Here is a 23,185-nt window from a genome sequence, read left to right as displayed (position 1 = left end):
TAGCCTATCAGAAGCTTCTAAAGCCATGACGGAATTTTCCAAGCTGTTTAAAGGCAGAATCAACTTAGTGTATGTAAACTTCTGACCCACTGGAATTGTGAATTATAAGTTAAATAATCTCTGAACAGTTGTTGGAAAAATTACGTGTGTCTTGCACAAAGTAGATGTCCTAACCGACTTTCCAAAACTATAGTTTGTGGAGTGGTTGAAAAACAAGTTTTAATGATTCCAACCTAAGTGTATGTAAACTTCCGACTTCAACTGTATGTATGTGTACCTGTGCCAGTGTGTCTGGGTCCAGGGTTCTGGAGCTGAAGCCGTGTTGCCCGCTGCTGGAGCGCCGGATGGGCGTGTCTTCAGGCCGACGCAGCGAATCGTGGCGGCTCACGGTAACTGTTACCGCGGCAGTGGAACGGCGACGACGCTCGGGGCTGTCGAGAGGCGGGGTTAAGCCAGTGCCCCGCCCCAGAAGGAGCTCCCGCGGGCTGAAGTGACCAGTGACGGGCGGCGAGTTCCTCTCCAACACACCCACGTTACCATGGTCTTTAGAGCGACCGAGGGGGCGGCGGAAAATGTCAGTCCGCTTCCTGCGGTGGCTGCTGTCGAGAGACGTACAGTATAGACCGTTAACTAAGATTAGAGCTTGACTAAATCAATACACTCCACAAACCGCTAGCTTAGCTTTGTGCAAGTTGTAGGTCTGTGGTGTGTTATTAACTACTGACCTGTTGTAGGTCTCAGGCGAGCTAACTACTGACCTGTTTTTTTTTATGGGGTGGATCAGCTTAATATTGCAGATAGATTGTCGCTTCCATCAATGCCGAGTGGTTAGAGGGTTGGACTAGTAACCGAAAGGTTGCAAGTTCAAATCCCCGAGCTGACAAGGTACCAATCTGTCCTTCTGCCCCTGAACAGGCAGTTAACCCACTGTTCCTAGGCCGTCATTTAAAATAAGACTTTGTTCTTAACGGACTTGCCTAGTTAAATAAAGGTAAAAAAAAAAAAAAAATGTAATTGTCTGCATCATTTCAAATCCCCCATATTTTCTGGGTAAATATATACCGGTATATTGATATACATAAACCATATACATTTTTTGAATTTACCTTCCTTTATTATTCCCCACAAACCCTACCACCCCTCCCCCAATTGAAGTAAACTATTAAACAAAAACACTTAGGCTTCTACTTCCAGCTTATACATACTATACACAATAGTTATATTTTGATTGTTTTTAGTCCTGGCCTTCCTCTATTTCTGATGTCCATCCAGTTTGATTTCTAACTGTTATTTCAAAAGTTCTGAACCTATATACATTTTATAGACCCCATATGTTTTACATTTATCTTATTAGTCCCACACTTCAGCTCCATTCAACCCCTCCCATCTATCTCTTAACACTATCCATATTAGATTTCTATTTGCCATATATTTTTCAACTGTGCCGTGATGCTTCACAAAAGTACTAAACCTTTCTATTCTCAGTTTCTACAGATTGTAAATTTAAAGATTACAATTTTTTCGAAAATAATTACATTATTTATCAATTGACTGACTTTTAAAAATCACCCAGTATTTGCACTGTTAGCTTTACGTAAATGTTGTGATTCTTCAGCCATTCCTGGACCTGTGACCAAAAATGAGCTACATAAGGACAGTACCAAAATAAATAATCAAATGACTGCCTCCTCGCAGCAAAATCTGGAGAGCTGGGAAGATTGTATCCCATATATATATAACTCAGCAAAAAAAAAGAAACGTCCCTTTTTCAGGACCCTGTCTTTCAAAGATAATTCGTAAAAATTCAAGTATCAGATCTTCATTGTGTTTTTCAGAGTCAGTAGAAAGGCCTCTTTAGTGTCCTAAGTTTTCATAACTGTGACCTTAATTGCTTACCGACTGTAAGCTGTTAGTGTCTTGACAGTTCCACAGGTGCATATTCATTAATTGTTTATGGTTAATTGAACAAGCATGTGAAACAGTGTTTAAACCCTTCACAATGAAGATCTGTGAAGTCATTTGGATTTTTATGAATTATCTTTGAAAGACAGGGTCCTGAAAAAGGTCTTTCTTTTTTTGCTGAGTTTATCATTTAAAAAGCAGGTTGCTAAGTGTAGGCAAAACCATAATCAAATAGCTAAGCTAGGATATGACTAAAGAGTTAATCAAGATGATTTTAACGGTATTTTTGCTAACTTTCAATAAAAATGTATTGGAGTCAGATCATTTATTTATTTTGGGATATGTATACTGAGTATGTCCACATCCCCGTCAGACCATTTTATTGGTAAACTACACAGTAATGTAAAAGTTGAATTTTTTTTGTGATACAATACGTAATATAGTACTTATCATAATTTGGTTTTAATCCAGAGGTTAGAAAAAGTATCTAGATCCTCTGAGGCTGTGGATGGATTCTAATTGTGGATTTAAAAGAAAATATGAATCATCAGCGTACAATGACACTTGTTTTTAAGCCATGAATTTCTAATCCCTTAATATTATTGTTGGATCTAATTTTAACCGCTAACATTTCGATGGCAATAATAAATAGATATGCTGATAGTGGACAACCTTGTTTTACTCCTCTTGACAGTTTAAAACTTTCTGAGATGTAGCAATTATTTACTTTTTTACACCTAGGTTTGCTATACACAACTTTAACCCATTTTATAAGAGATTCTCAAATTGAAATATTCCAGGCATTTATATATAAACTCCAGTCGTACTTTATCAAAAGCCTTTTCAAAGTCAGCTATGAAAACCAAGTCTGGTTTTGCAGATATTTCATCGTGTTCTATTGTTTCTAGTACTTGTCTTATTATCTCCAATGTATCGTCCATGTAAAACACCTGTCTGATTAGGATTAATAATATCTGACAAAACCTTTTTAATTCTATGCGCTAAGCATTTAGCTAGAATTTTTGCATCACAACACTGAAGTGTATCTTTATATATACACACTACTTGGATCCTGTTTCAGTTATAATGAAATCAGACCTTGTTGAGTGATAATCTACTATTTATATAGGAGTGGTTAAAACATGCTAATAATGGTCCTCTGAGTATATCAAAAAAAGTTCAGTCTACCTCCCCTGGTATGCCATCCAGCCCTGGAGTTTTCCCAGACTTAAATGCTTTAATTGCATCAAGAAGTTCCTCCTCTGTAATTTGGCCTCCTCTCAGGCGATCCAACTACTGACCTGTTGTAGGTCTCAGGTGATCTAACTACTGACCTGTTGTAGGTTTCTGGCTGTCTGTCAGTAGGAGAGCTCAGCTCACTTCTGGCTTTCTTGTCGTCATTGCTAGTGCTCCCACTGTCGCTGTCCACTGTCGATGCAGAGTCAGGCCTGAAACACCACACAGCACCTCTTATCAACCAATCAGCACTAAACAGAACCTGCTCCCTAACCAAATCAGTTTTAAACAGAACCTGTTACCCAACCAATCAGGGCACTCTAACTAATCAGACAAATGATCAAATCAGTCAATCAATACCAGTGCCCAGTAATAATTGTTCACTGCAATTTAATTAACTTTGGTTGTAAATCCATAAATCCCAAAAAACAAGTTTAAATAATCAAAAAATGGGCAGTTCCTTTGATGCGTCAATTCCTCATTCTACAGTTAATTTGATAACAGTCCACAACGGGATGTCGCTGAAGGCATATTTTACAGACATCTTCTCTTGGCATGGTTGTGTTACTTAGCGTGTATGCTATGTGCTAGCTATGCTGTAGCTGTGTACTTGCCTGTCCTTCAGTGTTATGTACTGGTGAGGCACCAGGCCATGGGTGCCGTTGAGTCGCCCCTCCCACCAGTCATGTGACGCACGCTGGAACAGCTGCAGGGTCACTCCCTTCTTAAAGGAGAGCTCCCGCCCCGACCGGCCTGTATAGTCAAACCTGGCCACCGCTTCAACTGCTTCCCCCTCTGAGAGACCGAGAGAGAAAGAAAGATGGGGAGGGAGGAAGAGATAAAGAGAGAAACAGAGAGAGGGGGCAGGAAGCGGGAGGCAGAAGGCAGAAGGACAGAGAGAAAGGAGAGATAAGAGCCAGATCGTATGATCGGGAGCTGTCAATAACTCTTCTCCCCGGCTCGACCTTGCCAGAGCTCAGCCAATGAGGAACGAGGCAGACGCGAAAGAGAAATCAGAGCATAAGAGTCTTAGCTAACCATCACTCCACCGCCCCCCTTCCCCCCTTCAATGGGAGAGAGGGGGGTCTCTATGCTAGCTGTTGCCATGGAGACAGCTCTCTATCCATTGGTGGATGAGAGAGAGAAGCCCACTGGGTGATTGTGTAGAGGTCAAAGCATACCCTCCTCACTGGTCTGAGTCTCTGTGCCGCCGTCGAGCTCCGCCTCCCCACCCGGCTCGCTGAACGGACTCTCGCTAGAAAGGGAGAGGGGGAGAGAGCGAGAGAAAGAGTTTGGGTGTGGGGGAGGAGAAGGAAGAAAAAGGCTGTGTAAGTACCATAACTGCAGCAGTCAGCAATACTAGACAAACTTGCTAGAACCGGGCCCTCTTGATATTTCACAAAATGGATGAACAGAAATATAAAAGCACAGATGGTTGGTTGCAAGGCTGGAGTATACAGTATAGTCCATCTGTCTCACCAGTACTGGTCTCCAGTCATACACTTCTCATAGACGGGCCCGGGCAGCTCCGGGGGGTCAGGGAAGATGTCGTGGTGCAGGATGACCGTCTTGATGACCTCATTAACATGCGCCTGGCAGGCCACCTGGTCCAAGGCGTCGGGCGTGGGCAGCAGGGTGGGGCCGAAGACGATAGCCAGGTTCCCAGCATCCATCATGTTCTCATCGCTGTACTGGGATAAGCTGTGCAGGGGGCACAGGGCAAATGTTAGTACTTAATTAAACACCACATCACTTTTTTTTTTTTCCCTTTTTTTCTTTAAACTTTATTTAAAACGGAGTCACATTGAGATTCAAAATCTATTTTACAACAGAGCTCTGTACATATACATTGTGTATAAAACAATATAATTCAGCACACAATAACAAAATAAACATATTTAATAAAAGCAATCACATTAAACTACATAGAGGTCCTCAATCATTAATGTAAAATGCCTGAGTGGGACCAGCACATGCAACTGCAGTGAACTCTGCGGACTGTTCCACAGATTAGAGGCAAAAAAACAAAAACGCAGATTTTCCCAAATCTGTGGAGATCTCTATTGTTATCCATTCCTGAGAAGGGATTTGATAACTTATGATTCTTAACTTCATGAAGTTACATATGGAGGCAGTTTGTCAGATTGCTTTGTAAATAAATAAGAGAATGCAGCTCTCTTCTTACAGAGAGCTGTCCATCCCACCTTTTTATACAGACTACAATGAGTCCTAAAATTGTCCCCTGTGATAAAACGTATTGCGGCATGGTAGACTGTGTCCAAAGGTCTCAAAATAGAGGTTGCTGCATGCATGTAAACAATATCACCAAAATCCAATACAGGGAGAAGCGTTGTTTGAACAATCTTTCTCCCATTTTCAATACTGAGGCATGATTGTTTTTTTATATCGAAATAAATCTAGGATCTTAGTCAGATTTTCTATATGCATTACGAAGGACAACTTGTCATCAATCCAGACACCCAGGTACTTATATTGAGAAACAAGCTCAATTTGGGCTCCATTTGTAAGGCAATTATGCAGGTCAACATTTCGTGACCTAGAGAAGAGCATGAGCTTGGTTTTACTTGTATTTAACACCAATTTATGATCTGCAAGTGATTTGAAACAAAGTCATGCTGAAGTTCACGAATGGCCTGCTGCACCGAGGCGGCACAGGAATACAAAACTGTCATCTGCATAGAGATGCATGTTACAAGTATTAACAGTGTTTCCTATGTCATTAATATACAGTGGGGAGAACAAGTATTTGATACACTGACGATTTTGCAGGTTTTCCTACTTACAAAGCATGTCGAGCTCTGTAATTTTTATCATAGGTACACTTCAACTGTGAGAGACGGAATCTAAAACAAAAATCCAGGAAATCACATTGTATGATTTTTAAGTAATTAATTTGCATTTTATTGCATGACATAAGTATTTGATACATCAGAAAAGCAGAACTTAATATTTGGTACAGAAATCTTTGTTTGCAATTACAGAGATCATATGTTTCCTGTAGTTCTTGACCAGGTTTGCACACACTGCAGCAGGGATTTTGTCCCACTCCTCCATACAGACCTTCTCCAGATCCTTCAGGTTTCGGGGCTGTCGCTGGGCAATACAGACTTTCAGCTCCCTCCAAAGATTTTCTATTGGGTTCAGGTCTGGAGACTGGCTAGGCCACTCCAGGACCTTGAGATGCTTCTTACGGAGCCACTCCTTAGTTGCCCTGGCTGTGTGTTTCGTGTCGTTGTCATGCTGGAAGACCCAGCCACGACCCATCTTCAATGCTCTTACTGAGGGAAGGAGGTTGTTGGCCAAGATCTCGCGATACATGGCCCCATCCATCCTCCCCTCAATACGGTGCAGTCGTCCTGTCCCCTTTGCAGAAAAGCATCCCCAAAGAATGATGTTTCCACCTCCATGCTTCACGGTTGGGATGGTGTTCTTGGGGTTGTACTCATCCTCCTTCCTCCAAACATGGCGAGTGGAGTTTAGACCAAAAAGCTCTATTTTTGTCTCATCAGACCACATGACCTTCTCCCATTCCTCCTCTGGATCATCCAGATGGTCATTGGCAAACTTCAGACGGGCCTGGACATGCGCTGGCTTGAGCAGGGGGACCTTGCATGCGCTGCAGGATTTTAATCCATGACGGCGTAGTGTGTTACTAATGGTTTTCTTTGAGACTGTGGTCCCAGCTCTCTTCAGGTCATTGACCAGGTCCTACCGTGTAGTTCTGGGCTGATCCCTCACCTTCCTCATGATCATTGATGCCCCACGAGGTGAGATCTTGCATGGAGCCCCAGACCGACGGTGATTGACCGTCATCTTGAACTTCTTCCATTTTCTAATAATTGCGCCAACAGTTGTTGCCTTCTCACCAAGCTGCTTGCCTATTGTCCTGTAGCCCATCCCAGCCTTGTGCAGGTCTACAATTTTATCCCTGATGTCCTTACACAGCTCTTTGGTCTTGGCCATTGTGGAGAGGTTGGAGTCTGTTTGATTGTGTGTGTGGACAGGGGTCTTTTATACAGGTAACGAGTTCAAACTGGTGCAGTTAATATAGGTAATGAGTGGAGAACAGGAGGGCTTCTTAAAGAAAAACTAACAGGTCTGTGAGAGCTGGAATTCTTACTGGTTGGTAGGTGATCAAATACTTATGTCATGCAATAAAATGCAAATTAATTACTTAAATCATGTGATTTTCTGGATTTTTGTTTTAGATTCCGTCTCTCACAGTTGAAGTGTACCTATGATAAAAATTACAGACCTCTACATGCTTTGTAAGTAGGAAAACCTGCAAAATCGGCAGTGTATCAAATACTTGTTCTCCCCACTGTAGGTGAACAATATTGGACCCAAAATTGAACCCTGAGGAACACCTTTTTGATTCTCAAGAAATTCAGATTCAAACCAATTTGTCAAGATGGGTTCTGTCTCTAAGATAATTCTGAAACCATAAAACTGGCTGTATATCCCAGGCCTATTTTTTTATAACTTCTTCAGCATAACAGAATGATCAACCGTGCCGAACGCCTTTGACAGGTCAATAAACAAGGCAGCACAGCTCTTTTAGCATTCAAGGCATTGACAAGATTATTAACAACTAGCATGGTTGCTGTGGTACTACTACACCCAGATCTAAACCCTGATTGGTTTATATTAAAAGTGCAATTATCAGATAAAAAGGAACAAAGTTCTACATTAACCAAGGATTCAATAATCTTATCTAAAGAAGGTAGTATTGAAATGGGGTGACAGTTGTCAAGATCATTTGTATCCCCACTCTTATGGAGTGGCAGCACATATTTAGATTTCCATGCTTTTGGAATACTTCCTGATAAATGTTAATTAAAACATGTGGGCTACTGAGCCAGCAATAAAAGCAGGAAGCAAATCACTCCAGGATACAAATAGCAGTATACTGAATGTCCATCATACTCATACCGAATACTGTAATCAAACATTCTGCAAGCTAACATTCTCTGCTGTGGTAGATCACACCTGCACCTCACACTTCTCCCTCTCTCCTCCCGTTCACACTTCCTCCTCCATCTCTATTTGGAGCTGCAGAGATGAGACATCGTGTTCAGCCAAATACAGACAGACTGTGTTGTGTGTGTGATCTAGACTATTGCAGTCCTATATGTTCTAGACTAACCCGGTACTGGTTCTGTGTGTTCTCAACTAACCCAGTACTTGTTCTGTGTGTTCACCACTAGTCCAGTACTGGTTCTGTGTGGTTCTATACTAGTCCAGACCTGGTTCTGTGTGTTCTTGACTAGTCCAGACCTGGTTCTGCTTGGTTCTAGACTAACCCAGTACAGGTTCTGTGGGTTCTATATTAACCCAGACGTGGTTCTGTGTTAGCGTACAGACACTCACTGGTTCAGGAAGGCGAACAGGTATCTCATCACGACCAGAGTTGCCCGTGGAACACCCAGTAGAATCTTACGAATACACTGAGCTCTGTCATACAGGCTCTCTATACCTGTGGGAACCCACACACACACACACACACACACACACACACCAGCTGTCAGTAATATTCCCAGGAACTCATGAGTGTAATCCTGACACATCCTGAAATATAAGCAGCCCACAGAGAGGCAGCTCGCTCTGTGTGTGTTTCAGAAAGAAACTGAGTTGGGGACAAAGAAATGGGACTGGGAGATTGTGTGTGGGAGGAAGAGAGAGAGACATAGAGAGAGAGAGAGAGGGACCCATTTTGACAGTGCCAAAATGGAATGTATTACTCATAAGACTTTTTATTACTGCATTTCAAAACTGCTCTTTTTGTCAATGAACAGCCGCTGATCATTTATGGAGACCTAAAACAAACTGCATTTATGTGAAGCATGCAAAGCAATTGGAATCTGTTGCATTTTAAATACGTTTTGAAGGGCCGTATCGACTGCTGATAAGGTCGTTTTTGCAACACATTGCATGTTAGAGCTGTTCAAATGTCACCTGCAGTTATGGTAAATGACACAACCTTCACAGCTGATCATTTTTTTCAAACACACACACTAATTGCATACACACAAAAAAATAAACATCCCCACGTTAAAACTGTGACCCCTGTCCTCCTGTCCCGCCGCCTCCCCACAGCATAGAGAAAGGAAATGCTACTCACGGACACAGGAAATTAGGTCATTGAACCTTTCCTTGGGAAAGAGGGGGTTCTCCAGCCCCCGGAAGTAGAGCTTCAGTACACCGGCCACCGAGTTGATGTCATGGTTATTCTCCTCATCAATCAGGGGGTCATTACCTTGACAACAGAGAGACGGACATTGTCAGTTTCCTCTCCCCTGACCTGGAAGCACAAGTATGATGACCTCACAATGACCTCTCACCTCTCTCAAATGAGTTCTTGATGTCATTGACCTCCACCTGCGACCCCGACACACGAAATATGCCCTGGTGCTGAAGACCTGATGGAGATGGGAGGCGGTTATGAGAGTCTAGTCAGTACACATCAGAGGAACTTGAAAGGTGTAAGCGGTATGGATTTGGCTCCTAACCCCTAGCCCCCAAATAGGCTAAGTGGAGGATCCACCATGTTGTTTTCAACAGTCGGACTCACCATGGAGGTTGATGTAACGGATGCAGCTCTCCACCAGCAGAGGAATGGCTTTAGTCGAATCCTAAAAAAACACATCCAGGCAATTAAGCAACCAGCAGAGGCCAACCACACAACCAGCAGGAGGAAGAGTGAAAACATTACCTGGTGTTTGCTATGGGAGTTCTTTCGTCCACGGCTAGAAGGAGAGAAACAGAGACAAGAGTGACTCAGTTTTGTTTTGCAGAGCTCAAAGACAAGAGTTGAGACAATCTAAAAGATAGAAACAGTGCTTCAGTCAATAACATGTTGAAGAGCTATACCTGGTAGTCAGCGTGTCTGCTATATACCCTGGAGAGACATGAAAGACAGGCAGACAGAAAGAGGAGTTTTATTGTCAGACAGGGAGGGAGGGCATTAGCACACAAGGCATATTTCTAAGCCGTAAAAGAGGCAGTGAGAGAGAGCCTCGTTCAACCATCCTGATATCGCAAGTTTACATTCTGTTTCACTACATGGATCCAAGTGAAACAAAACGAGAGCGCACGTTCAAGATGGTGGACCAGGCTAACAGAGAGAAAGAGGGTCGACAGCGAGAAAGAATGAGAAAGCAAGATAGTGTGGAGTCTCTTACCCTCAGCCATGGCTTTCTTCAGTAGGTCGTGTTTGGCCTGTAGTTTGGAGATCAGATTACTGCCCTCCAGATACTCACGGAACTTCTGTGGACCACAGACAGAAGAACATGCAGATTTTATTAACTGTACATCTACCTGTCTATCATCTAGCCTGTGTATGTGTGTGTCTCACCGTGAAGTAGAAGAGCTCAGTCTCCTGTTGGTTGGCACGGCGCTTGGCGATGCTGGGTTTGTTTAGGTAGCCGTCCGACACGCTGGACTTGACTGACTCTGAAGAGGGGCTGTGCGTGAAACTCTGGGAAACGTCATAGTCATCCAGCACTGTCATGTCCTGAAGGGTGGTGAGGGTGGCCCCCCATGTCTTCTTCACCTGGGTGTAGGGGAAATAGAGTTAGACCAAAGTAATCACTCACAGATTAATGTCTGTTCATGTATTTGTGGATATGAGGTTTGAGCGAGTGTGTACGCACATCTTAAATCTGTATGGTGCAGGTGGTGTGCGAGTGTGTTTATTTGTGTATGGTAATTACGGTGTGTGTGTGTGTGTGTGTGTGTGTGTGTGTGTGCTGAGACCTGCAGATGCAGCTCATTACTCCAGTCTCCACCAACACTTCTGTGCCCTTCAGGGTGAGACAACAGCTGCCCTCCCATTCCACAACAATCCATATACAATCTGATCAACAGTAATCCACACTCCAAAAACACACTATACATAACCCAAAAAAGCTATAGCTTCAGGGCACAAAAACGGTTTATTTGTAGGTCTACATCTGTTGCAAAATCAACCCAACCTTCCTCTCCTTCTCCCCACAGCATGTAGTCTGAGAATCAACCAAACTACAGCAAAGCACACTGGGAAACTGTATATGCCTGGTCTCATCTCTACAACAAAGCACACTGGGAAACTGAAGTACATATGACTGTGTGTGTGTCTCACCTCCTCGTTCTCTATCTTCAGGGTGGAGAGGCGTGACTGGAGCTGCTGCAGCCTAGATGTGAGCTCTGCCTGCACCTGTGGCTGGGCGGCTATCTGGGTCACCTGACAGGAAACAGGAACAACACACAGCATGACTGGGAGCTTACCTGGTGGTGCGTGTGTCACTGGGCGTGCGTATGTCTGTGTGAGTGTATGTATGTGTGTGCATGCGTGCTTGTGTGTTTTTGCACTTTTGCGCACTCACCGGGTCCCCCATGTGGGGCTGGAAGCTGAAGCGTGGCGGGGGGCAGAAGGCGGTAGGGTAGAGGCCCAGCAGGCGCTGTCTGTCTCGGGCAGGATCTAGGCCCTCTACGGCCCCCTCCAGTACTTCCAACCCTGTCCGCCTGGAGGCCTCCAGACTCAGCTCTGCAGACAGGTAGGTCTTCAACGCACGACTCAGACTGGAGTGGTACCCCAGGTCACAACACTGAGGGAGGGAGAGAGATGAGATGGTAATGTGTCTTTCTTTCTCTAACACTTTTTGCCAACACTGCTTAGGTAAAAGGGAAATTGGCTTGTTTGTGTGTGCGCTCACGTCTATGATATCGGGCAGGTCGTGGATGTAGTATTTGAACACAGAGGAGTTGGTGGCCTCCATCGTCAGCAGGTACTCGTTCCTGGCCTTTAGAGACTTCAGCTTGTTCTCAGAGTACTTAGCTTTCCTCTGGAGTGAGAGCGAGAGAGAGAGAGCAAGAGAGAAGGAAGGTGGGGAGAAAAGAACAGTGAGACTTTTTAGACTCCTAAAAAAATCAAAATGAATGCAGGAAAAGAGAGCGTGTCCCTCATGGGTCTCTGTACCTTCTCCCTCATCTTCTCCATCTTGCGGGCGGCGTTGCGTCTCTGGTGGCGTTCCTCTATACGCATGCCGAATAACGGCTCCACCCCCCCGCCAGGCCCCACTTTGCCAACCCCCACCTGACGCTCGGCATCCCTCAGCTTGGTCTCCGCGTTCAGCGTCTCCCCATGGTACATGTGGTATGTCTTCATCACCTAGCAACCACAGCCCACAATGCCTCCATCTGTCAACAAGTCTGCCCAGGCAAATTGTCTGGGTCGTGTTCAGAAGGCACTAATGGACGGGAATGTTTTTACATGGAAGGCAGAAAGAATGCCCCTCATTGGACAAGTTCAGGTAGTACCTCCTCCGTTTTGAAAGGGTTTTCTCCTGTTTCGTGCCTCCTGAACATGACCTTACTGCTCATACCACAGTCACCTATAGAAATGCACCTGATAAATGTTGCACCCACCCTAAGCCTCCCTTCCCCTGTGAGGTTAGGAACAGACCTGTCCCCTCTCTAAGTTCTTGTTAGCTCATGCGTTTATTTATTTACACCAGCAGCTTTTAAGGCTGCCAAGCTTTCACTTAATCAACAACTTTCCTTTGCAGCATTTTGCTGAAATTACAAGTATTGGTAGAGCACAGCAAAAGTGACTCATTCCTCAAAGTTCATGTCGCAATGTTTAAAATGAAGTGTGGCAGTTTTTGATGTATTGTTTAAGCACAGGAAAAGTGACCGTAAAAAAGCCCTGAAGTTATATGTTTAATGGAGACTGCGTGTGGCGGTTATAGACGATGTCACTTACGGTGTAGAGTTCATTAAGGAGCTTCATCAAGTCCTCCTGCAGCTGAAAGGTGATCTCTTTACTCTGAGAGTGGAGGGAGGGGAGGAGGAGAGGGTAGACGAGAGAGAGGGGAGAGAGATATTTCATCAACACAGTGGAGAAGAACTGTAGAATTTAGTAACGCAAGCACAGGTCATCACTGCAAATGAGAAACGTTTCATAATCAGATAAATAAATAAATCCATAAACGGATGAATCCATAAATAAAACATATAGTGGCAGGAGCTGAGCTGCAGCTCCTAGCTCCTGTGTGTGTGTCTGAGTCCTCATGTATTAAACAGCTCCTTTCAGTTTGGGAGTTTGAGTTATAGCATTCTGTAGAGCATTAATACTGCATTAAGCCAAATGACTCTGAAATCCCAGAATGGATGAATCCCATTCCACTAGCCTTCTTACTGTGAGGCGGACCAGCTGAGCCTGTCACCATGGACACCAGGCTGTCAGAAACTCAGCGTTGTCATGGTCACCAGCCGGTGTCATCCTGGGCACACTCACAGTGACTGACAAGTGTCATCTGTGTACTAGAGCTTCATACAGGGGCGCAACTTTCACTGGGGATGGGGACATGTCCCCCCCACATTCTGAAATTGCATTTTTGTCCCCCCCAGTTTTATCATTGGAATGTGATACAAAACGAGGCAACGGTGTGCTTTAGGACCATGCTGACGCCTCCGAGCGGTCGGGTAGGCTGTTTGGAGTGTTTATCCAACTGTAAAAAAATATATACAAAACATTATGTCCCCCCACTTCTAATACCAAAGCTTCATAATTTTTTTTATTTCACCTTTATTTAACCAGGTAGGCTAGTTGAGAACAAGTTCTCATTTGCAACCGCGACCTCGTTCCAGTCATTGGCAGCAGAGAACTGGAAGGAAAGACGACCAAAGGAGGAATTGGCTTTGGGGATGACCAGTGAGATATACCTGCTGGAGCGCTTTCTACGAGTGGGTGCTGCTATGGTGACCAGTGAGCTGAGCAGGTGGGGCTTGACCTAGCAGAGACTTGTAGATAACCTGTAGCCAGTGGGTTTGGCGACGAGTATGAAGCGAGGGCCAACCAACGACAGCGTACAGGTCGCAATGGTGGGTAGTGTATGGGGCTTTGGTGACAAAACAGATGGCACTGTGATAGACTGCATCCAGTTTGTTGAGTAGAGTGTTGGAGGCTATTTTATAGATGACATCACCGATGTCGAGGATCGGTAGGATGGTCAGTTTTACGAGGGTATGTTTGGCAGCATGAGTGAAGGATGCTTTGTTGCGATATAGGAAGCCAATTCTAGATTTAATTTTGGATTGGAGATGCTTAATGTGAGTCTGGAAGGAGAGTTTATAGTCTAACCAGACACCTAGGTATTTGTAGTTGTCCACGTATTCTAAGTCAGAGCCGTCCAGAGTAGTGATGCTGGATGGGCGAGCAGGTGCGGGCAGTGATCGATTGAATAGCATGCGTTTAAGAGCAGTTGGAGGCCACGGAAGGAGAGTTGTATGGCATTGAAGCTCGTCTGGAGGTTAGTTAACACAGTGTCCAAAGAGGGGCCAGAAGTATACAGAATGGTGTCGTCTGCGTAGAGGTGGATCAGAGAATCACCAGCAGCAAGAGCAACATCATTCATGTATACAGAGAAGAGAGTCGTCCCGAGAATTGAACCCTGTTGCACCCCCATAGACTGCCAGAGGTCCGGACAACAGGCCCTCCAATTTGACACACTGAACTCTATCAGAGAAGTAGTTGGTAAACCAGGCGAGGCAATCATTTGAGAAACCAAGGCTGTCGAGTCTGCCAATAAGAATGTGGTGATTGACAGAGTCGAAAGCCTTGGCCAGGTCGATGAATACGGCTGCACAGTAATGTCTCTTATCGATGGCGGTTATGATATCGTTTAGGACCTTGAGCGTGGCTGAGGTGCACCCATGACCAGCTCTGAAACCAGATTGCATAGCAGGTAAGGTACGGTGGGATTCGAAATGGTCGGTAATCTGTTTGTTAACTTGGCTTTCGAAGACCTTAGAAAGACAGGGTAGGATAGATATAGGTCTGTAAGCGTTTGGGTCTAGAGTGTCACCCCCTTTCAAGAGGGGGATGACCACGGCAGCTTTCCAATCTTTTGCAATCTCAGACGATACGAAAGAGAGGTTGAACAGGCTAGTAATAGGGGTTGCAACAATTTTGGCCGATCATTTTAGAAAGAGAGGGTCCAGATTGTCTATCCCGGCTGATTTGTAGGGGTCCAGATTTTGCAGCTCTTTCAGAACATCAGCTATCTGGATTTGGGTGAAGGAGAAATGGTGGGGGCTTTGGCGGGATGCTGTGGAGGGTGCCGGGCAGTTGACCGGGGTAGGGGTAGCCAGGTGGAAAGCATGGCCAGCCGTAGAGAAATGCTTATTGAAATTCTCAATTATAGTGGATTTATCAGTGGTAACAGTGTTTCCTAGCCTGGGAGGAGGTGCTCTTATTCTCCATGGACTTTACAGTGTCCCAGAACTTTTTTGAGTTAGTACTACAGGATGCAAATTTCTGTTTGAAAAAGCTAGCCTTAGCTTTCCTAACTGCCTGTGTATATTTGTTCCTAACTTCCCTGAAAAGTTGCATATTACGGGGGCTATTCGATGCTAATGCAGAACGCCAGAGGATGTTTTTGTGCTGGTCAAGGGCAGACAGGTCTGGAGTGAACCAAGGACTATATCTATTCCTAGTTCTACATTTTTTGAATGGGGCATGCTTATTTAAGATGGTGAGGAAGGCACTTTTAAAGAATAGACAGGCAACATCTACTGACGGGATGAGGTCAATGTCATTCCAGGATACCCCGGCCGGGTCGATTAGAAAGGCCTGCTCGCTGAAATCTTGTAGGGAGCGTTTGACAGTGATGAGGGGTAGCAGTTATAGCACAGTTACGAAGCTTCTATGTCTAGGCGTACTGTATGTAGCTACCAGCTATCAGGTCTCTCAGCACTTTAGCTCTCATTAATAAAACAGGAGCCACAGAGAGATTAATAATGAACATGATGAGTTGAACTCGGAAGGGGTTTGTGTGGGTGTGTGTGTTTAACTTGTTCTACAGTACTCGGAGGCAGGCTTCTCTGAACATACACAGGGGAAAACACTGAAAATACACAGGGGACCATGTGGGCCGATTCTGTACTTTTGATTAAAACCCATCAGGTTAACTCTTTGTGGCTCCTTTTATAGCTCCCTCTCAAACTAAGAGGCTTCTGGGAAAATATGAGCCTTTACTTTTCCTTCGAAAACGTTAACTCTTCTAGTCCTCTTCTTGCTCCCTCTCATACTAACAGACTTGCCGTTAAAGCTACAAAACCCTCTATTCCCTTGGGAAAGTCATCTGTGACACGTGCATGAGAAGAGGCTGTGATTGGCTCACTCTTTTAAGCAGGCGGGCGGAGTCGTCGCTGATGTGCGTGAGGCGGGTGATGACGTTGTTCAGGTAGAGGTCACTGAGGGTGGCGTGGTCCTTACTCTCCCTCCTCACCTGAAGAGAGAGAGAAAGAGATCAAGTGTTTACATTGCCTAAACACAGGCAACTATTTAATGAAGAGAACCAACATGTCAGCAATATGTGCCTTCACACATTCAAACAAACACTTTCATTACCTGGTTCAGCAGCAGGTACCAGCAGTTAACTGGAGACAGCAAGTTCTGGTCCTTTCTATAGGAGAGAGAAAGATCGCAAAGGTTGTACTCAAATCAACACAAACACATGCATTAAGCCACTGTTTACGCTTAAACACATACAGTATGAGCTATGCACGCACACACACACACACACACACACACACACACACACACGTCTTCTTACTTGTACTGCTGGTGGTCCTTGGTGCTGCGTGTCTTGGCCATGAACCTCTCAGCTAGTTTCTCCAGGTTCCTGGAGTACTCTGTCTCGATCTCAGCCTTCTTCCTGAAGAAGTCCTGCAGGTCCTGCAGCAGCTGCACCCTCATCTCTGTCTGCTGTTCCAAACACCGCTGCTGCTCCACCAGCTGGGCTCGCACATCTACACACAGATACACTCATAATCAGAGATATACTGTATACACACATACGATTATAGAGAGACATACTGTAAACCAATCAGACATGTTTACACACATCCCTGCACTGATATGGACACAGGTTACCTTAGCGTTCTTAGTGCCCAAGAACACTAAGATAACCTGCCTAAATGACTACCGACCCGTAACACTCACGTCTGTAGCCATGAAATGCTTTGAAAAGCTGGTCATGGCTCACATCAACTCCATTATCCCAGAAACCCTACACCCACTCCAATTTGCATACTGCACCAAACAGAGCCACAGATAATGCAATCTATATTGCACTCCACACTGCCCTTTCACACCTGGACAAAAGGAACACCAATGTGAGAATGCTATTCATTGACTACAGCTCAGTGTTCAACACCATAGTGCCCTCAAAGCTCATCACAAAGCTAAGGACCCTGGGACTAAACACCTCCCTCTGCAACTGGATCCTGGACTTCCTGACGGGCTGCCCCCAGGTGGTAAGGGTAGGTAACAGCACATCCGCCACGCTGATCCTCAACACGGGGGCCCCTTAGAGGTGCATGCGCAGTCCCCTCCTGTACTCCTTGTTCACTCATGACTTCATGGCCAGGCACGACTCCAACACCATCATTAAGTTTGCTGTTGACACAACAGTGGTAGGCCTGATCACCGACAACGTTGAGACAGCCTATAGGGAGGAGGTCAGAGACCTGGCTGTGTGGTGCCAGGATAACAACCTCTCCCTCAATGTGATCAAGACAAAGGAGATGATTGTGGACTACAGGAAAAGGAGGACCAAGCACGCCCCCATTCTCATCGATGGGGCTGCATTGGAGCAGGTTGAGAGCTTCAAGTTCCTTGGTGTCTACATCACCAACAACTAACATGGTCCAAGCACACCAAGACAGCCGTGAAGAGGGCACAACAAAACCTATTCCCCCTCTGGAGACTGAAAATATTTGGCATGGGTCCTCAGATCCTCAAGGTTTAACAGCTGCACCATAGAGAGTATCCTGACGGGTTGTATCACTGCCTGGTACGGCAACTGCTCGGCCTCTCACTGCAAGGCACTACAGAGGGTAGTGCGTACGGCCCAGTACATCACTGGGGCCAAGCTTCTGCCATCCCGGACCTCTATACCAGGCGGTGTCAGAGGAAGGCCCTAAAAAATTGTCAAAGACTCCAGCCACCCTAGTCATAGACTGTTCTCTCTGCTACCGCATGGTAAGCGGTGCCGGAGCGCCAAGTCTAGGTCCAAGAGGCTCCTAAATAGCTTCTACCCCCAAGCCATAAGACTCCTAATCAAATGACTACCCAGAGTATTTGCATGTGACAAATACAATTTGTACACCCTAAACCAGACCTCTACAGACAAACACGATCATTCAGTTACACAGACACCTCTAGTAATACACACTCACTAACATATGCAGACGTAACACCTTTGCAGAGTACTGGCCCATATACTAATGAATTGTATTCATATAGTGTTTTTCACCAGGTCTCAAAGCCCTTTACAGATGATGGGAACACCTCTCTCCATCCCCCACTAATGTGAAGCTAGGCACCCACCTGGGTGATGCACATGGCAGCCATTTTGCGTTAGAACACATGCCCACTAGATATCCACTATCACAGTGGGGGACGTGCATGTGTGTGCAAGCAAACACACACACACACACACACACACACACACACGAGAGAGCATGCATGACTGGAAATCAGATTCTTCAGGCTAAAGGCCATGATATTTTTCTATTGGAATCTTTATGAAGCGTATCTGTGCATATGTATGTGTGTGTGTGTGTGTGCATATATATATATATATATATATATATATATATATATATATATGTATATATATGTATATATATATATATGTGTGTTTGTCAATGTCGATGCGGCAGATCTGAGCTCCGTCTTCACCTTCTTCGTCACATGGTTCACACACAGTGTGTGGTTGCCAAGACAACAGGTAGTGGAGTGGAGAGGGTCCCCTGGAGATTGGTGTGTCAGCGTGTGCATGAGAGAGACCATGTGAAAGGGAGAGACCGAGATAAGGAGAGAGAAAGGAAATGAAGAAGGGAGAGAGAGAGAGGGAAATATAATGTGTGTATGTGTGAGAGAGAGAGAGGAGGAGTGGGAGAGTTATCATTGTGCATTCTCTGCCAGTCCTCTCTTCTCTTTCCTGTGTCAAATAGATCCCTCGCTCTGAAACAGCACAACCACTGAAGTGTGCACTGCCATGCTGACTGTGGGATTGGTGTGTGTGTGTGTTTCTGTGTGTGTTTGTATAATGTGTTTGTGTGGGTTTAATGTGTGCGTGTTCTTTAATGTTTTTGTGGCCAAAGGATGCGGTCCAAGATGACTCCTTAGAGACAGACGTGCTATGCGAGAGATGGAGGGCGGGATGGAGAGAGGGATTAAGAAAGGATGGGAGAAATGGAGGGGTAGACACAAGGGAGGGAGTGAGAGAGAGCGGGCCTGAGGAGTGAATGAGATACACAACTTCTGTTGGACAATGTTGAAATGTAGTAAAACATTTCCCTTCTCTTGTTCTTCCACCATGATTTTGCTCTTGTATGTTGTCTAAGATTGTCCAAGAACAATTCATTTCACCAATCTGACACTAGATTACCGTTCATGGCTTAGACACCTGGAGAGAGTGTGTGTGTGTGTGTGTGATGTCACAGCTGAACAGGAAGAGGAATCTCATCCTGGCCCGTTTCCATGACAACCAGGTCCAAGGACACAAGGGCAGAACACCGCTGGATGATCATAAAGGGACACACACACGGAAGTGTTGACATTGGCCACCAAATTCTTCTTCCTTCAGTCTCACACTGTTGCGAGTGCTCTGTCTCTCCATCTCTCCTTCTTTGCTTCCTCCCTCTCTTCCCTCCTCCCCCTTCGTTCTCTCCCTCCTCCTCTACCAGGCATGTAGATGTGGGGTCAGTAATCGCACACACATGCAGACGCAGGCAAAAGCAAGGCTCACTTTCACAGCCCCCCCTCCTTCACTCTTCTCTCCCCACTCTCTCTTTCCCTCTTTTGTATTTATCATTCAGGCTTATATGATCCAAGCCATCACTTGATGTTATCAAACATTTAAAAAATCTCCCATATCTTTGCACACAGAGACAGCCAGACATTAGCATGTTGGAATACATAGCAGAGGTGTGAATACCTGGGTATACCTGGGCTTCAGATCAACCCTCTCACTGATGACGTGACACTCAACACTCTCAACACTGACATCCTCACGTGAGTAGAACAGCCCCCCTCATAAACACAGCTGCTCCCGACCAATCACAGCCCGGGGAGGGAAGGCAGACTGCAAATCCACATAGCGACAATTCAGATACATACAGGTACCTCCGCTGAGACGGGAGAGAGCAGCAGCAAAGCGGCGCTGTATCTTTAAGTGGTCATTGTAATGCAGGGCATCCCCAAGTGTTTTGGCCAGCTGCCAGACTGGGGATGGGCGCACACACACACGCTCTCCGGTGCTCTCCATTAAATCTAATCACTCAAAGTCACTGTCGATTCAGTGTGTGTGTGTGCCCAGGGAAGAGCCTGTGCATTCAGAGTTCCTCAGTGATAGAAAGAGCACAGTAGGAGGGAGAGGGAGAGAAAGAGATGAGAGTAAAGAAGCTCTTCTATGAGAATTTCAGCAATGTGTGCGTGGCTGAGCTGAGGATGTATTTGTGACCTTTCCTGATCAGAATGCATGCACACACAAACACACATCATGCCATTTCAGTCCAAACTCTCCAACAGCCGTCTCCATTTCCTCCATTCTCTTTGATATCAACCTGCAGGGACATCAGGCTTTTTCACAACAATGTGGAGCTCTTTCCTGTGAAAAGTGAAAGCCATTTCCTTTTCTGAGATAAGTTATCATGTGGGCATGAAGGCACTGCAGGTGATAAAGTGAGAATATGTTTTATGCGCTCTGTGGGAGAGAGTGAGAGAGGAAGAGAATTCATCCCACACAGCCCTGCAACATGCCCATGTAATTATGATGGGTGTAGAGCCATGTTCAGTGTTTGTGTTCCATAGTTACAGCACTGTCACTGTAACCACATCAAGCCTCTCTCCGAGGACATCAGTGGGGTTGACAAGACGATGAAACCTACGCCGTGTCCCACTCCCGCCATACGCAGAGTGCAGTGCTCATTATATACAGTTCGTCACGCACACACACACCGGGGGGAGCCTGCTGCAGTCACAGCCTCTGAGGTAAACCAATATATGTAAACCAACAGTGGAACAGACCAACACAGACAGAGACAGACAGAGCTCCCAGCTATGGTGAATACCCACCTACTACTCCACTCTATACCCACCTACTACTCCACTCTATACCCACCTACTACTCCACTCTATACCCACCTACTACTCCACTCTATACCCACCTACTACTCCACTCTATACCCACCTACTACTCCACTCTATACCCACCTACTACTCCACTCTATACCCACCTACTACTCCACTCTATACCCACCTACTACTCCACTCTATACCCACCTACTACTCCACTCTATACCCACCTACTACTCCACTCTATACCCCACCTACTACTCCACACCCACCTACTACTCCACACCCACCTACTACTCCACACCCACCTACTACTCCACACCCACCTACTACTCCACTCTATACCCACCTACTACTCCACACCCCTACTACTCCACTCTATACCCACCTACTACTCCACTCTATACCCACCTACTACTCCACTCTATACCCACCTACTACTCCACTCTATACCCACCTACTACTCCACTCTATACCCACCTACTACTCCCACCCCACCTACTACTCCACTCTATACCCACCTACTACTCCACTCTATACCCACCTACTACTCCACTCTATACCCACCTACTACTCCTCTCTATACCCACCTACTACTCCACTCTATACCCACCTACTACTCCACTCTATACCCACCTACTACTCCACTCTATACCCACCTACTACTCCACTCTATACCCACCTACTACTCCACACTATACCCACCTACTACTCCACTCTATACCCCCTACTACTCCACTCTATACCCACCTACTACTCCACTCTATACCCCCTACTACTCCACTCTATACCCACCTACTACTCCACTCTATACCCACCTACTACTCCACTCTATACCCACCTACTACTCCACTCTATACCCACCTACTACTACCCACTCTACCCCTACTACTCCACTCTATACCCACCTACTACTCCCTCTATACCCCACTACTCACTCATACCCACCTACTACTCCACTCTATACCACCTACTACTCCACTCTATACCCACCTACTACTCCACTCTATACCCACCTACTACTCCACTCTATACCCACCTACTACTCCACTCTATACCCACCTACTACTCCACTCTATACCACCTACTACTCCACTCTATACCACCTACTACTCCACTCTATACCCACCTACTACTCCACTCTATACCCACCTACTACTCCACTCTATACCCACCTACTACTCACCTATACCCACCTACTACTCCACTCTATACCCACCTACTACTCACTCTATACCCACCTACTACTCCACCTATCCCCACCTACTACTCCACTCTATACCCACCTACTACTCCACTCTATACCCACCTACTACTCCACTCTATACCCACCTACTACTACCACTCTATACCCCACCTACTACTCCACTCTATACCCACCTACTACTCCACTCTATACCACCTACTACTCCACTCTATACCCACCTACTACTCCACTCTATACCCACCCTACTACTCCCCTCTATACCCACCTACTACTCCACCTATACCCACCTACTACTCCACTCTATACCCCCCCTACTACTCCACTCTTATACCCACCTACTACTCCACTCTATACCCACCTACTACTCACTCACACCACCTACTATCCACTCTATACCCACCCTACTCACTCTATACCCACCTACTACTCCACTCTATACCCACCTCTACTCCACTCTATCCCACCTACTACTCACTCTATACCACCTACTACTCCACTCTATACCCACCTACTACTCCACTCTATACCCACCTACTACTCCACTCTAATAACTCACTCTATACCCACCTACTACTCCACTCTATACCACCTACTACTCCACTCTATACCCACCTACTACTCCTCTCTATACCCACCTACTACTCCTCACTCTATACCCACCTACTACTCCACTTATACCCTACTCCACT

The 23,185-nt window shown here is 45.5% G+C and overlaps 1 protein-coding gene across 3 annotated transcripts in view; it reads right to left on the bottom strand.

The window, feature by feature from the left end:
• The window catches only part of LOC115180043 (SLIT-ROBO Rho GTPase-activating protein 1), a 28,259-nt gene that overhangs the window by 3,431 nt on the left and 1,643 nt on the right, over positions 1–23,185 (bottom strand). The window contains exons 2-22 of one of the 3 annotated variants that reach the window (XM_029741937.1): positions 16,758–16,953; positions 16,553–16,607; positions 16,323–16,430; positions 12,902–12,964; positions 12,116–12,307; positions 11,853–11,981; positions 11,523–11,744; positions 11,279–11,380; positions 10,514–10,711; positions 10,341–10,425; positions 10,030–10,057; positions 9,872–9,905; positions 9,731–9,791; positions 9,501–9,578; positions 9,281–9,415; positions 8,530–8,635; positions 4,618–4,839; positions 4,320–4,393; positions 3,723–3,933; positions 3,237–3,332; positions 278–599 (exon numbers count right to left, since the gene is read on the bottom strand). In XM_029741937.1, coding sequence (XP_029597797.1) covers positions 278–599; positions 3,237–3,332; positions 3,723–3,933; positions 4,320–4,393; positions 4,618–4,839; positions 8,530–8,635; positions 9,281–9,415; positions 9,501–9,578; positions 9,731–9,791; positions 9,872–9,905; positions 10,030–10,057; positions 10,341–10,425; positions 10,514–10,711; positions 11,279–11,380; positions 11,523–11,744; positions 11,853–11,981; positions 12,116–12,307; positions 12,902–12,964; positions 16,323–16,430; positions 16,553–16,607; positions 16,758–16,953 — 2,717 coding nt within the window. Of the gene's footprint in view, positions 1–277; positions 600–3,236; positions 3,351–3,722; positions 3,934–4,319; positions 4,394–4,617; positions 4,840–8,529; positions 8,636–9,280; positions 9,416–9,500; positions 9,579–9,730; positions 9,792–9,871; positions 9,906–10,029; positions 10,058–10,340; positions 10,426–10,513; positions 10,712–11,278; positions 11,381–11,522; positions 11,745–11,852; positions 11,982–12,115; positions 12,308–12,901; positions 12,965–16,322; positions 16,431–16,552; positions 16,608–16,757; positions 16,954–23,185 lie in introns of all 3 variants that reach the window. The other 2 variants (XM_029741935.1, XM_029741936.1) reach the window with 2 other exon arrangements.

The sequence above is a fragment of the Salmo trutta genome, chromosome 40 (assembly GCF_901001165.1).
Source record: "Salmo trutta chromosome 40, fSalTru1.1, whole genome shotgun sequence".
In the NCBI taxonomy this organism is placed as follows: domain Eukaryota; kingdom Metazoa; phylum Chordata; class Actinopteri; order Salmoniformes; family Salmonidae; genus Salmo; species Salmo trutta.
Note: the sequence above shows the minus strand (reverse complement) of the source record. Positions and strands in the feature narration are given on the sequence as shown.